The 14,486-nt window shown below is 38.1% G+C and overlaps 1 protein-coding gene across 6 annotated transcripts in view; it reads right to left on the bottom strand.

Moving 5' to 3' along the window:
- LOC308199414 (BEN domain-containing protein 5) overlaps window positions 1-14,486 on the bottom strand; it is a 923,492-nt gene that overhangs the window by 342,511 nt on the left and 566,495 nt on the right. For 3 of the 6 annotated variants that reach the window (XM_080603544.1, XM_080603546.1, XM_080603545.1), the window contains 3 exons: window positions 13,222-13,597; window positions 6,502-6,650; window positions 1,761-1,974 (listed from right to left, as the gene is read on the bottom strand). The exons of the other annotated variants lie outside the window; for them this stretch is intronic. In XM_080603544.1, the coding sequence (XP_080459670.1) occupies window positions 1,761-1,974; window positions 6,502-6,650; window positions 13,222-13,597 (739 nt within the window). The remainder of the gene's footprint in view (window positions 1-1,760; window positions 1,975-6,501; window positions 6,651-13,221; window positions 13,598-14,486) is intronic. 6 annotated transcript variants of the gene reach the window in all.

Below are 14,486 nucleotides of genomic sequence, written 5' to 3'. Positions count from 1 at the left end.
AAAAAGGAGTCAAAGACAAGGTGAAAAAAACACTGAAAAGAAGAACATGGAAAACCAGTGAGTAGAACAGTAGAATTCAAATGTGGGTCGAGGCAGGAAGCAGAAGTATGACAGAAAACAGAAAACTGAGGAGATGGGGAAGAGCTGAATTGCTGGAGTGTGTGAAGGTAAGGAAGAGCACAAAGAGAAGGGCTCCATCTGCCTCTCACCATGTGCCTGCTGGAGTGCACTCCCAAACTCTCTGTAGTCAAAACAAGATGAGTTAGAAGAAAGCTAGCATTTAAGCAGTGTAAGCAACACAGACTGGCCCTAACTGAAGTAAAAGAGCAAATTCTCACATAAGCAACCTTGCCATCAGCACTGAGAAGCAACAGCCTCCAGCTGGGAAACTTGAAAGCTCTTTGCAATGAACAATCATCCCTTTTTACTGTGGGTTTGTAAGAGTGCATCTGTATACTGGGTGACCAATTCTCTTTTCCATTAGAAGCTGACAAGGGTAGCCACAGCCACAGAGTGGATTCCTTACGCAGCCAGCACATCACTGCTTTATATGGTAGGATTGTACCAAAAGATCCTAGCCAGAACTAGAAAATCAGTATGGAACAGCTTGCATTTCCATATTTATTCTTGAAACAGATTAGTGGGGGAAAAAACAAACCTCTTTTATTCGTTTCTTACAGAGTAAGAAAGACAACAGTAGGAAGATCAGCTTCCAACTTTTCCCCACAAGACATAGACAAAGACACATGCACAAACTCAAAGAGGAATTGTATTGCTTACTTCCAAAACATGACACTTGCAAGGCAGATTAGAACTGCTCTTAGAAGAGTTCATAGTTAAGAACACATAGTGACTAAGAACAGGAAATACAGAAAAACGAAGGTCAAGCAAATTGCAGAAGAAATTTTAATAGGGAGATTTTCAGCCCTACTGCAATCGAGTCTGGACACAAAAGCTAAAAATCCAATTTAGGTATTTATTCCATGAGGAACTGACTCAGTTCTAACTCAAAAAGAAGCCTAAAATACCAAGAGAGACAGAAATGAATGTGAAACACAAGCATGATGATACGAAAGGACTGAAATTCACTATTCATTTTAAATATAGGAGAAGGCCTGCTCTCTCTAGGTACTACATGCATGGACTCAGGCTTGCAGTTACTAAAAGTGTCATTGCAATTTTTCCTGCCAGATAGGTCAGTGATTTACACTTCCTGTTCAAATTCTAATTCATGCGCAACATTTAATTTTTACTATTTATAGTTTCTCCACTTAAGAGCACAAAACTATTCTTTCTCAGCTTTGAAGGCATGCATATTTTTATAGTCACAGCTATAATGGTTTCTGTGCCTCATGTCAGAGTTGGTTACATTCTGGATGGAAGAATGTGCTAAAGCTACTCTCAGGCTTGTTAAAAGCAATTACGTGCATTTAAAAGATCATTATATTACAAACGAATTCCAGAACAACATGGTATTCTCCAAGATTAGAGTCCTGTCCTGCAAGCGGTTCAGAGTGATGATCTTCTAGAACCTTACTGAAGTCAATGTAAAACTCTTCAACTGTGAAGGCCTGCACTGTGTGCAGCTATTGCAATGTGTCTGATTTTTCCTGGATAAGTATGCTCCTGACAATGCAATAGCAATTTTAATTACAGCTTTCAATCAGTTAATTTTACATGAGCTGAGATGAAGCATCTTTCAACTCAGTGATTAATGGTTAAACTCCAAAGCAGGAAGCAAAAGTTTTCAAATAACCTACCTCTGACAATGCTTAATTTGTGAGGTGAGAGAGGTGGCTTGGGAACGGCATCTTTCTTTTTTTTGGTTGCAACTCCTGTGACACTTCTGTTCTTGAGAACATCTGTTCCCCAAATCATAACCGCTAGATTTTTTGTATACTTTGAATCTCCTTGTGTTACTTGCAGCTGGTGCCATTTCTCCTCATCTACCCAAATTCCACTGCCAAGATGGACCTAGAAGGTAGTAATAATAACAACTTATCTATGGTACGTAGCACACAACAGTCTCCACGTGCTGTAGGAACATTAATATTAGGTACTATAACAACAGTAATTAGGGCTAAACAAATTCATTTAGCCTGATTCTGAAACTTCTCCAACTTTCTGGGTCAGGGATTTCCTCCTCCTTTTTGTTCCCCCTCAGTTCTTCTTACTCTACCATTTTTATTACTATTACTGTTTTTACCCCCCTCCCCTCCCCAAGCCTATCTCCTGAAAGACTGTGGTTAGAAAGAGAACTAGAAGAAGGAAACTGTAAACACATCCAGTATTATTATAAAGATATGCACAGCATATAAACCAAGCAGTTGCACCAGCCTAATGCAGGAGCAAGATAAAAAACGTTTTCTTTAACATGAAAGCTTCTCTGTGGCTGAAAAGGACCCAAAGCATATTTTGGAGGCAGTAGAGAGGGAAATATTTCCTAAGCCATATCCTGTACCTGTTGGCAAAATTCAGCCTGATTGTTTAAAGTAACTAGATGGGCAGGAGGGATTTTGAGAGCTCCAATTTCAGCATAAATACAGAGACTCTGTAAGTTTTGTGGGACTCAAATTCTATCACGAAGTTTGCCTGTCATGAACAGGTGAATACTGTTTTGTGGTAAAGGCAATGACCCACTGCTGCAACATCATAAATTTTCCATTATCCAGACAACACAGAGCAGAGATATTTCATTACAGTAATAAAGCAGGATAATATGGGTACTGAAAAAGGCAGCATAAAGCCACTACAGTCTCCAAAAGGCAGCTAGGCAGCTGCTTGAGACTAGTTTTGCTTATTAGCCTTGTTCAGCATTGACTGTGCTGGGTTAACACCCACAGAACCACCCAGTACCTCTACCCCAAGCTTCCCAGTGCTCCAGACTTCAGCTGAATGCAGGATGAGAACGTGAGCCCTGTCCTTAGGCTGACACCGAGTACATTTGAGCTGATAAACCTCCTGATAACCAGGCCACTTTCAAGCAACAGCAAGGAAAATGACTCCACCAATAATCAGCATGGATCTGTCGTAAGCACAGCCAGTAAGTCTGACTGGATCCAAATGCTGGCCCTGTGCAGAACCACAGATAACGTCTGTCCCTTGCACATCTGTGCTCTTAACTCCTGGAGTACACCGCAAACACCTGCACTGCCTGCACACAGCAAGCCTTGTTCACATGGTGATGGGCGTCACTCTGTTGGACCCACGCTTGCTCGGCACCTATGACAAGATAAGGCATGACCTAGCTATTCTGATCACTGATAGGAGTTCACTGCACTGGAAAAGAAGATCATACAACCTGCTGTCAGATAATTCTGCAGAAGTGGAAAATACCCAAAATATGTATCGATCGGATTTTTATATCTAACATTCAGGTTTCCTAAAATCTGATCGAATGGAGGTTCTTTCTGTAACACTAACTCTTTAATAAAAGCTTACTTCCACCCCATCATTTAAAACCAATCCTGTGAACACAATTCTACAGCAACAACTGTATTAGGAGACCTTGTTGGGCTTAACTGGTTTGTTCTTAGTTTTTTGTGGGTTTACTCCTTTCATATAGTGTTATGTAAACTGTCTCCTCCTCATACAGATCTGAACACTATCACATAAGTCCCATTAAACTCACTGAAAACTGGGCAAAACTACTGTTAAATTTTATATAGCCATAATTTTACAGCCCGTATTCACGCACACTTCCATTTTCCTTTAAATTGGAACCTGTCTTAATTATTATTGCAGATATAGCCTCAAGAAACATTTTATTATTACAGCATCCTTCAAAAGCAACTAGCTGTTTAAAAGCTTAAATAGAAAAATATGAATGGTTTGGCTACAACCTATGTTGTTAAAAATAAAAAATACAAAAATTCCTCAAAGTATAAAACCATAAATCAAGTTGCCTCTCCTGCAGAAACTTCTATACTAAGAGGATTTTAGGAAGCTTTTCACAAATCCACATGGCATGTATATTTTGTAACAGACAGAAATGGAACTAGTAATAAGCACAACACGAACACCTTTTTTTCCTGTGTTGTCAAGCCCCTCCATAATTGCTTTAGGAAAATTCACACTTTTTTTGTGTGCTGTCTACATATTTTGTGAGACACCTTCGCTCAGAGTGTGCAGTCTGTGTTCGGAAAACAGACACCTTACAGGTATAATTCAGCTATTTCTATTTTAATATGGAAAGTTATCTGTAAAAACAAACATAACAGTTACTTAGAAAATAGCAGATTAGGAATGTTGTGATGCTAAACTTTGGATTTCTGTATTAAATTAGTTGTAGAGACTGCTCTATTTGATCAAAAATCTGACTCCCCTCTGCCAAGGTAAGAGTTTATCTTTGCTACAGATTGTTTAGTCTTTTAAATTAGTAAATTATTCATTAGCTTTAAGTCACTTGAAATAAAAAATAAAGCTACAGCAAATATTTTCAATACTTATGTTGTACACAGCTCATCTCTTCTTCGAACATACTTCACTTATTAAAAAAAAGTGATCCCTGATATGAAACACCTATGGTAACAGCAAGTACGTGACAGACAGTCACAGACACAGAAATCTTACGTCTCCCTTTTTCTATTTCTAGCAGTGTTACAGCAAGGAATTTAATCTGTCCATGTCTCAGTTTACCTCTCTGTCGAACAGGCTTGGTACTGTTTCCTATTACTCCCAAAGCTATGGGAAGCTTACCGCACTGATTCAGAACTCATTTCTTCCTTGCTGGAATAGATGCCCCATGGGCCAGACCCTTGGCTTGATGAAATCAAGGGGAACTTTGCCCCTGATTTCAGCAACTGCAGGATCAACCTCTAAGCACAGTGCAACAAAAACAGCAGCAAATTGAAAGTAATGCTCGCCATTGTAACTGTGCTAACAAGTGCAACGTATTTAAATGTATCTTAGAAGTCGGACTTTCTTTTTTCACAATGAATGCCATCGGCTCTTGTCCAGTAACTCTGTTGTCCCTCTGGAGGGGAAAGACTTATCTGCTTGGAAAGAATCCTGCTAAGATCAAATCCAATGCCACAAAGGGTAGGGGTTCTAAAAAAGTATTTCCCCTATTCTAGCAGTGTATGTCAATAAAGGTGTAATGAAAAAAAAAAAAAAGGCATAGATCAGGAAAACTGAAAAAAATTCTCCCCAACACTCTAAATACATTATTAAGTTCACATTTCTGATCTGGCTGAAACCCCAATAAATAGGTAAACATTAGAATTACCCCCAAAACTACAGAAGCGAAGTTAAAAGAGAGATTAGTATCTGTAGAGAGAGAGAAAACTTCAGCAGCATAAATGCCAAGAGATTGGCAGATGAAATGAAGGAGCAGAAAAAGCTGCGTATGAATACTAAAGGACGTGCCCTAGCTTACAAAGCTTAAGGAGAAAAAAAGCAAAGTAAACCAAACTGTCACAGTAATATATACTATGTTTTCATTAGCAATCGTATGTACAAAAAAAAAAGCAAATGATGTATGTTAAATATATTAGGCAAGAAAAGCTATCTAAACCAAATACCTGTCAAACTGCCAAAATTATACCATTTGTCATATACATTTTGTCCTCGACAATTACATTGAATCATCTTTAGGAAAGACAGGCACTTGTGCAGTCAATCTCCTAATGCAGATCTGAAAACGTAGTATTTCATGCTATTCCATCACTAAATTCAGCTCCGTGTCAAGGCTGAAATGGACATTTCCTTCTAAAGGGTTCTCAGATTATGGTACTGAATGCATACATATCCTAAGAGACAGGATCTGCATAGACAATTCTTAAGGACATATGGTTTTGTAAAAGAAATATAATGTTAATTTAATCATAATGGCAACAGCTATAAAAGCAGGCCTCTGTGGATGAGCAGATAATGTCTTAAACATGCTAAAGTCTGAAAAACTATCAGTCAGGTGCTGGCACACTGCACCTAGACGGTATTTCATCAACTTTATAAAAGCATCTGGAAAATAAAACTACTTCAGCTCAACTCAATGGCAATGCTCCCACCATATCCAAGGGTATCCATTTTCATCCCGGAGTTCATAATTAGCTGTTGTACTTCAACCAAAGCATGAAGGTTTCTCTGCAGTATGAGTACCGCTCACTAAAAATATTAAAGACCTTTTAAGAAAAAAGGTATTTCTGTTAAACAGACTAACGTAACTTTACAATGTATGTTACCAACTTTGGTATATATTCAATGGATTTACGTATGTCACCAACTGAAGACTATGCAAACATGCTAGTGCATGCATACTTAATCATCATATCCCTTGTGTCGCACAGCATTAAATGCTCTCATCACTGAGCATAATTTTCAGTGCTGTTCATATTTGTGCAATTCCTTCATTTTTCTCAGCATAACAGTGTACCTTCGCAAAAACTGAGAAAGTTTGTACAAACTGCAACCATGCAAAACCCCCAGGAGTAAGAAAATTCCACACGAAAATCACCTGAAGGACATTTACAAACTATTCATGCTGAATTTAATATAAAATACCTTTCCATTCTCGAGAATATACTTGTCCATTACTGGAACAGGGGCAGGATAATATGTTGATGTATTTGCTTCCTCACTGAAGGTCTTCTGTACCTCAGGTTCAGGCTCAATTGTTTCTGGTTTTACTTTTTCAAGCTCAATGGCAGGTCCTAGACAGTTAAGAAAAGAGAGCTGTCTGCTATCCCAGAGAACATGAAATCAATTATTTCATCACCCGTGGTTAGCATAAAATATCACAGTAGTCAAAGTCATTGTAAAGTTAGAAAGAGCCCAAACCAAAATCCTACTTGAGAACATCAACAAGTAAAAGCAGGATAAGTAACTGTCTTATATAGATTAAAATTTTTAGTTTATATTTAAATGTTTAATTTTATTCTCAAAATGTAAGGACAATTAGAGATATGGATAAGATTGCTTCAAGGCACACTATTGATATTGTGCTACAATGGCACTGAATTTAAAAATCAGAAAGAACAACAGTAATTCTCCAAATAAGAATTACTATACAGTTATGTAGAAACCTACATAATTTACTGAGATAATTATATAAGTTATCCATGTAGCATTATGTATTTTGTAGAAATTTGAAGTCTCTTTAGATATAACAGATGTATTAAAAATAGTGAGGATCTACAGCAATGGTACAAAGGAAACAGGCTTAGGCTATTTATGCTATAGTATCATGCATAGAAAGATTATTCAAAGTTAAAAAAAACAAAACCAGCACAAATTAGAATTTTGATTGTCCAATCTATCCACCACACCGATTTTTATTTTTAAAGTAATCAACCAAAATTAAGCACAGATTAAGTAATAGAATAATGTTAATCATATGCTTGAGGCTTCAAAAGAGGATAATTATTTTGTCAGTCATCATCTTTTCTTTTCCAGGTCAAATTGACAAAGCATTCCTAGAAAGGCAGAAGAATAAAATAAAATAATTTGTGAACTGGATTTCATCATTCCATTCATTGCAGCAGCTAAACCAAAAGCTCCGAACCAGCTCCAGCCCCAAGCCTACCCTTGTCTCTTGATGTCCCTAAGCTCCAACAGCAGCTGAGGTTCCAGGCAGGAGGATGGTTCACTAATACGGCCAAGTTGCCAGCTCAGGGCCTGGACACCACAATCATTACCCCCTTCCAACAGCTATAAGGATAAACTCACCCACGTGTAAGAACTACACTGTACCAGGTATTGCATATAATTCAACAATTCAATCAGCACGTCACCATCATGCACCAGCCGAGCCCTGAATTGATCTAACTCTGCAAGTCAGCCTGGCACCAGAACTCATCTCTTGAGTCACGCATCTTAAATAATTCCTGTGCCTGGAAGAACCAAAGTATAAATTCCTCCTACTTCATGCAGTTTCATTCACAGATTAGTACACAGTCATATCAGTGTTTCCTTCATTGTTGGTATTTGACATTTATCCTATAGCTTATTCTGCACCTACGTAGCTAGCTAAATGTTCTCGGATGACTGCCACTTGATGCTGAGGAACAACTAGAAATTGCCTGGGCAACTCGCACGACCACACAGCAGAGCTACCGAGTGTCTTAAGAGCCATACACAATGCAACCATGGCGCAACTGAAGAATTGCAGAAAACAGACCATTTGCATTGCAATTTCATAGTAACCTTAACAAGCACCTGAACTCTCATGCATATAGAACAGTGAGACTGAAACTTGAAACAAACTGAAATTTCTGTGCTTGAGACTGCTAAAATGAGTCAGATGGGGAAAAATTTTTGATTGATTGAACCATCCAGAGTCTTTGCACAAATCTTCGCGTTGGCAGATGCAGTGACATAATTGCCAGTGTGAACTTAGATGGAGAAGTGAACTTTTAGCTCTTCCTTTAAGAGCACATTCTTCAACAGAGCACTATTTTGAGCTTTCTTCAAGTACATTATTCTTACACTTTGAAAAACGTTGAGGAAGATACCTAAGCATAATCACTTTCTTCCTAGGAGGAAACAGTTATCTCAGGTTAAATATTTTTACCTACTATTTAGGTTTTTCACTGTGTGTTTATAGTAATATATTGACAGAGCTGGGATTTGGTTTCCAGAGTTCCCCAAGAAAAATAGCTGATTAAAGTCCCCAGTAACCATAGCTCTAACAGGTCAGAAAGACCTCTACACCAATTCATGCTTTACAGCTTAGAAATCACCAGCAGAAAGCCCTTAAATTTTCTTCATTAATACTCTGCTGATTCTTCTTCCCAAACAGAAATCTACCTCTAACTAGGTAGGCTGCTTTCACTAACTTCTGCAGACTTCATTTTCAGCCCCACATGTTGTGAATTAGACATAAAAAGACATACAACCTGCATTATTGCCTTTGTGCTATTGGATGTTGTGTGCCTGATTTACCATACACCATACTTCAAGTTCTCTCTTTGAAACTTCATGCTCTGCATCTTATTGTAAAGAGATGAATGGGCAGGGACATAAAAAGCAGGCTTAATAATAATCATAGAATCATAAAGGTTGGAAAAGACCTTCAAGATCATCCAGTCCAACCATAACCCTACTACCAATATCACCCACTAAACCATGTCCCTAAGCACCACGTCCAACCTTTCCTTAAACACCCCCAGGGATGGTGACTCCACCTTTGGCAACCTGTTCCAATGCTTGACTGATATATTAGTATTTAATAATTTCTGAGAAGAAATGTCTCCTAATTTCCAACCTAAACCTCCCCAGGAACAACTTGAGGCCATTTCCTCTAGTCCTATTACTTACTTATCTGTGAGAAGAGGCCAACCCCCAGCTCCCCACACCTTTCTTTCAGGCAGCTGTAGAGAGCAATAAAGTCTCCCCTGAGCCTCCTCTTCTCCAGACTAAACAACCCCATTTTCCTCTGCCGCTTCTCACAGGACTTGTGCTCCAGGCCCTTCACCAGCCTTGTAGCCCTTCTGTAGACACACTCCAGGGCCTCAATGTCTTTCTTGTAGGGAGGAACCCAAAACTGAACACAGTACTCCAGGTGAGGCCTCACCAGAACAGAGTACTAGTACTTATAACATACTTATTACATATGGATCATGACAAAATGAAGACAGTTCTTCAAAATACAACAAGGACACAAATGTTTTATTGCAAAAATCCTTCTCCTTCTGATTGTAAAGTTTCCCTGAGAGGCCACCAACTTTAAACGTTGTAAGAAGAGGCAGAAGGCTTCTCTTTAACACCTCTTGAGCTAACACGGCCTACCAGGATTTGTATGAAAACAACAGGAGTCTAAGAAGTGGTAATATTTTATAAACAATATTTACTGTACTCTTACTAGACAGAAATGCGGCCTTTTTTTTTCCTCATCAAAAAGCCAAACAAACCTAGAGAAGCTGAATAATAGTAATTCCTTACGCGTGTGGTACGACACAAATACCATTTCATTCTCCCTATCCTGTTGTCAGTCCCAAAACTCTGTAAACTACATCACTGAAAAGACCTTGATAAAAATAACTACTTTGTGACTGAATGAAGCTGCATACACTCTCAGGCTCTAAAGCAATGTGAATTCTTAGCAATGCAATGCAGAAATGCAGTATGTATCAGAGAGAAAACTACATCAAAACATTATCCCTGCTACAACTTCACAATTTCTGGTCATGTACAATCATAGTAAACTGTACATGTCGTACTTTGAGACCCCCTACTTCTAAAAGTTTTTGAAATTCTTATCTTCTGTAGTCTAAGGACTATTTAAAATTAGGCCTACAGGAAAGAGTCATTGACATAATTCTCTAAATCACCTCATTATCTATTAGTACAAACAGGGCAAATTAGTGCATTTTCAGGTGCAACAGAGGAAAGAAAACAGAAAAGGCCTATGATCACAAGGCTTCCTGATCTCAAAGTAGGCAAGGGAAAAAGAGACTTTGGCTGTGCACGTTCTTCATGAAGTTTGGGCGAGGGATACCGTAACCTCTTCCACTACTCTCAGCCATTTCCCCTCACCGCGCTGAGGCCTAGAGCCCTGGTCAAATGCCCGTGTCCTCCAGGAAGTGATCTGTTGGGCAACAGTATACCAAAATCATAAAAAAAATCTTCAATATTACCCTATGGATCAGTAGTGAAATCACTACTGTCATTTGCCATAGCTGTTTTCAAGGCTCTTTAAAGCAAACAGCAATTCAGTGTCACCACATGAAAGATGAAGAACCCCACTCTTTCCACCCGAGTGGCTCAAGTTCTAGTAGCAGAGATGAAGGGCTAGGTCTGGAGCAGAATACGCTGACTTCTAACTTCTCACTGAAATCAACATATTGATGGGAAATTAGAAGACTGAATACTTGACTGAATGTTAGCTCAAGAGGGTGTTCTATATTTGATCTGCAAGTTTAAAATGGCAACAGGCACGCGTTTCCCACAGCTGCAATTCATCAGCACAAACCAGCTGTCATCTCATGCAAAGAAATCAGAAGTCTCCAAGGTGAAACAGAAATGCAATTAGTTTGCATTAAGTCCAGCCAGCTAGAAGTAAAGCGTAACATAAATTACACGTAATTTGAAACTCTAGGTTTAAGAGATCACCACAACAACTGAAGATAAATTCAGGATGTAATATATTTTCTGAACAATTTTCACAGATTATTCACATACTCAAATATACCTCATTTATAAAACTGTAATGTAAGGAAGACTAAACAAGTCTTTATATATCTATTTCTTGATTAAAATTAGCACTTTTTCAGACTGTCATCAGACTCTCTAATTAATAACTTGCTGAAGATGTCTCCCTGTCTAATCTTTCCAGAATTTTGTACTGATCTCTCTAGAACTGGGTTGTTTCACTATGAGGCTACAAGGAAAGGCAATAGAATTAACAGCAGTTAGTACATCGAATCATCACATCACACACACACACGACACAGCCCACACGACCAAATTCTAACTTTGTTGTCCATGAAAAGTTCCATCAAGCTCCAAAGGGATTCAGGACAGAACCCACCTCCATAATGTTTTAAAGTTACAAATAATTATTACAAGGGATTTCTGGAAGTTACTGATAATTCATATTCGCCCAGGTATGTGATTAAATTAAAAGAACTTGTCTTCAATGGAATAAAGATGTATCTTCAACTGTAAAGCAGGTGGCAGACTGATACAATTGAAAATCTGGACCAATACTTGGAGCGAAGATTCAGATTTTTTTTCAGTGCTTTTTCAATATTTTTTTTTCTTCTAAGCTTTCTTGACTTGGCTCAAGTAAAAATGCATCCCTCCTTTCTTAAAGTGAAAGAAACAAGACAGAATTCAGAAGCTGCCTTCATTTCATTGCTGGTCTCACCACTCAAATTGCTGTCAAGTCAAATTGGTATTTTACACTGTTCAGCCCCATTGCCTACTAACATCTGGCTGGTGCTCCATTCACATAAATTCTAGCTAACTACTTGCAGATGAAGAAACATCTCTCCATCCAAGGAAAATTTTTAGAAAGCTCACTGGAATCTACTGCCAACCACATTGTGTTTTGCAGATTGTGGAAATCCTGCCTATTTAGTTTTATTTAAAAAGTTAACTATAATGTTTATAATAAGCAATGACATTTTAATTATGCACAGCGTAACAATGATGAGCACTCACAATCAAATACCCAGTTTAAATCTTCAGCAGCTACTTTGAGAACCTGGCTCCAAATTTGCAGACACACCTTAACGCATGCTACAGCACAGGCACATGCTCTCTCGGGTTCAGGTTTGTACATGAATGGAATTCGGACCCCCATGCATTGCATGCATTTGTTCAAGTCAAGTAGAAGAGCCAATATCCAATTTACATGCAAAAACTAATTTTCCAGATACACAAACGCAGACTAAGACACAGCATGCTAAGTTTGGATGCATAAATTTTAACCAAGTTTCAGTCACCAAGCAAATCTCCTTCAACACAACAGTACCACGTTCTAACAGCAAACAAATATAAATCAGTAAAATATTTGAAGGTATTCCACGGTACCATCTTCAATGAAAATGATGAAATTTTTATTTTGTCTTTTTTCCCATTTATTCCAACATAACCGTTAAATAATTGTTATAAACCAAAACAAATTAGCAATTGATTCAAGATATTTAAATTTTAAATCCAAATTACACAAACCTGTATTTTGTAACAAGTGTTGATAATGGGACACTAATATAGAATGGTTTTTAAATTATTCTTTAACAATCCACTATTTTTCAAATAGCACGGCTGTTTAAAGCCACTGCTAAAAAGCCCAGGTGTATATCACATTCCAATGTACTACTAATGGGAAGAGGGGGCATAAAATGGAAGGTAACACAGTCACATAACAAAAAACAAAATCCCTAACTGAAAGGAATAAAACTTTTTAGCCCAAATATTCATTGCACTGCCTTTTCTTTCTTCTTTTTAAAACTGGAACATATTGGCATATTTTGCAGATGAAACTTTATTATCTTTTTCAGCATATACTGGGAGTTCAGAGACCTGTTAAAATACAGCTGCTTAAAACGGAACTCTGATTCAACCAAACCAGCACAAAGACCTCTACTATTATTAAAGAAAAACCCAGACATACAGATCATACAAATTCGACATATATTGTACAGCCATAGCAGAAAACCCTTTTAACATTCAGTGTCCAGTTTAACAACCACTGCTATTCTTCAAAAATGTTTCCATTACTATTGATCACACTTGCAAAATTCATTAAAACTCGTCCCATTTAAGTCCGGCACTTACCACTACCTAGTCTTAGAAGCAGTACATCCTGGAGTCTCCTGTTCAAGTCTCTGAGCTCTTTCATTTCTGACACGAGTGCCCCATACTCCTTTAGCTTCTTTGCCTGTTGCACAAGCTGTCTCCGCGTTCTCTCAAGCTCCTGTTGAATGTGTCTCATTTCTTCTTGCTGCTGTTGGTAACTCCTCAGCAATTCTTCATAGAGAATCCGAGGAACTACAGCATCGTCCATGTTGTTCATCCCTTCTGAAGTCTCCATAAAAGCCTCCTCAGGGCTGGAAGTATTACTGAGACTCATCCCATTTTGTTTTTCAAGGCGAGCAACAACTGCTTCGATGCTTTTGTGTGTACCTTCACTTTGTTTCCTCCCATCTTGCCTCTGCATGTTACAATAAAAATAAATAAATTAGAAGAGGAGTAAGATTTAATACAAGTTAAATTCTACAGATTTGTGAACCGTTTATATTCTTTTTCTTTCAAAAAAAAGGCAAGACAGACCACCTGCAAAAATGTTCTGCCTAACAGATTTTTATGGAGACAGACCTCTTAACTATCATGCACGCGTAATTCAGCTTAATGCATATATGAACTTCTGAGGCTGTTAAAGGCCTTTGTTTCTGCATTTGTGAAACACTTGCAAGCAAGCTGAGTGTATATAGGTCACTTGATTCCATACACAAAGATAATTTCTTTAAAGAAAATACTGGATCTGGATCTCTTTTCCTTTAAAGTTTACGCCTAACATCTAGGTTTCCTACAACAATGAATTTTCTGGTTAGAGAAACAATCAATTATGTGCTAAGTTTGTCACCTGTAAAAACATCAGAGATGAAAGGAGCATACCACAGAAAGCTGTTTTGCGCACAGAGGGACTGTCCTTCCCACACTTTAGAAATCAAAGCCTTCTCTGGCTATTCCTCTAGTACATCACCCAACTACTTGATGCAAGTGACTGAGTTAACACTATCAGAACACACTGAAAGGGAATTGTAAACACTGAAGCTGGAGACAGAATGTATCATCTAGTCTCATTTCCTTGATTCACTGACTCCTTCTATATTAGTACTGCATTGCAGAGCAATTGAACTTCTTTGAACTCTTAACAGAAATTTACCTTCAGTCTTCTAAACAAAATCCAAACCCTACAAATTAAAGCGCATATCTTTTCTGGGGCCAGGATAGTGGTATTAAAATGTAACAGCATGGGTAAAAGTCACTAAGTTTTACTGGCCAAATACGGAAAAAGCATTTGACTTCCAAGCAACTGC

This window comes from Anser brachyrhynchus (assembly GCF_964034855.1).
Source record: "Anser brachyrhynchus genome assembly, chromosome: 8".
In the NCBI taxonomy this organism is placed as follows: Eukaryota; Metazoa; Chordata; class Aves; order Anseriformes; family Anatidae; genus Anser; species Anser brachyrhynchus.
This window is presented reverse-complemented; position numbering and strand designations above follow the sequence as displayed.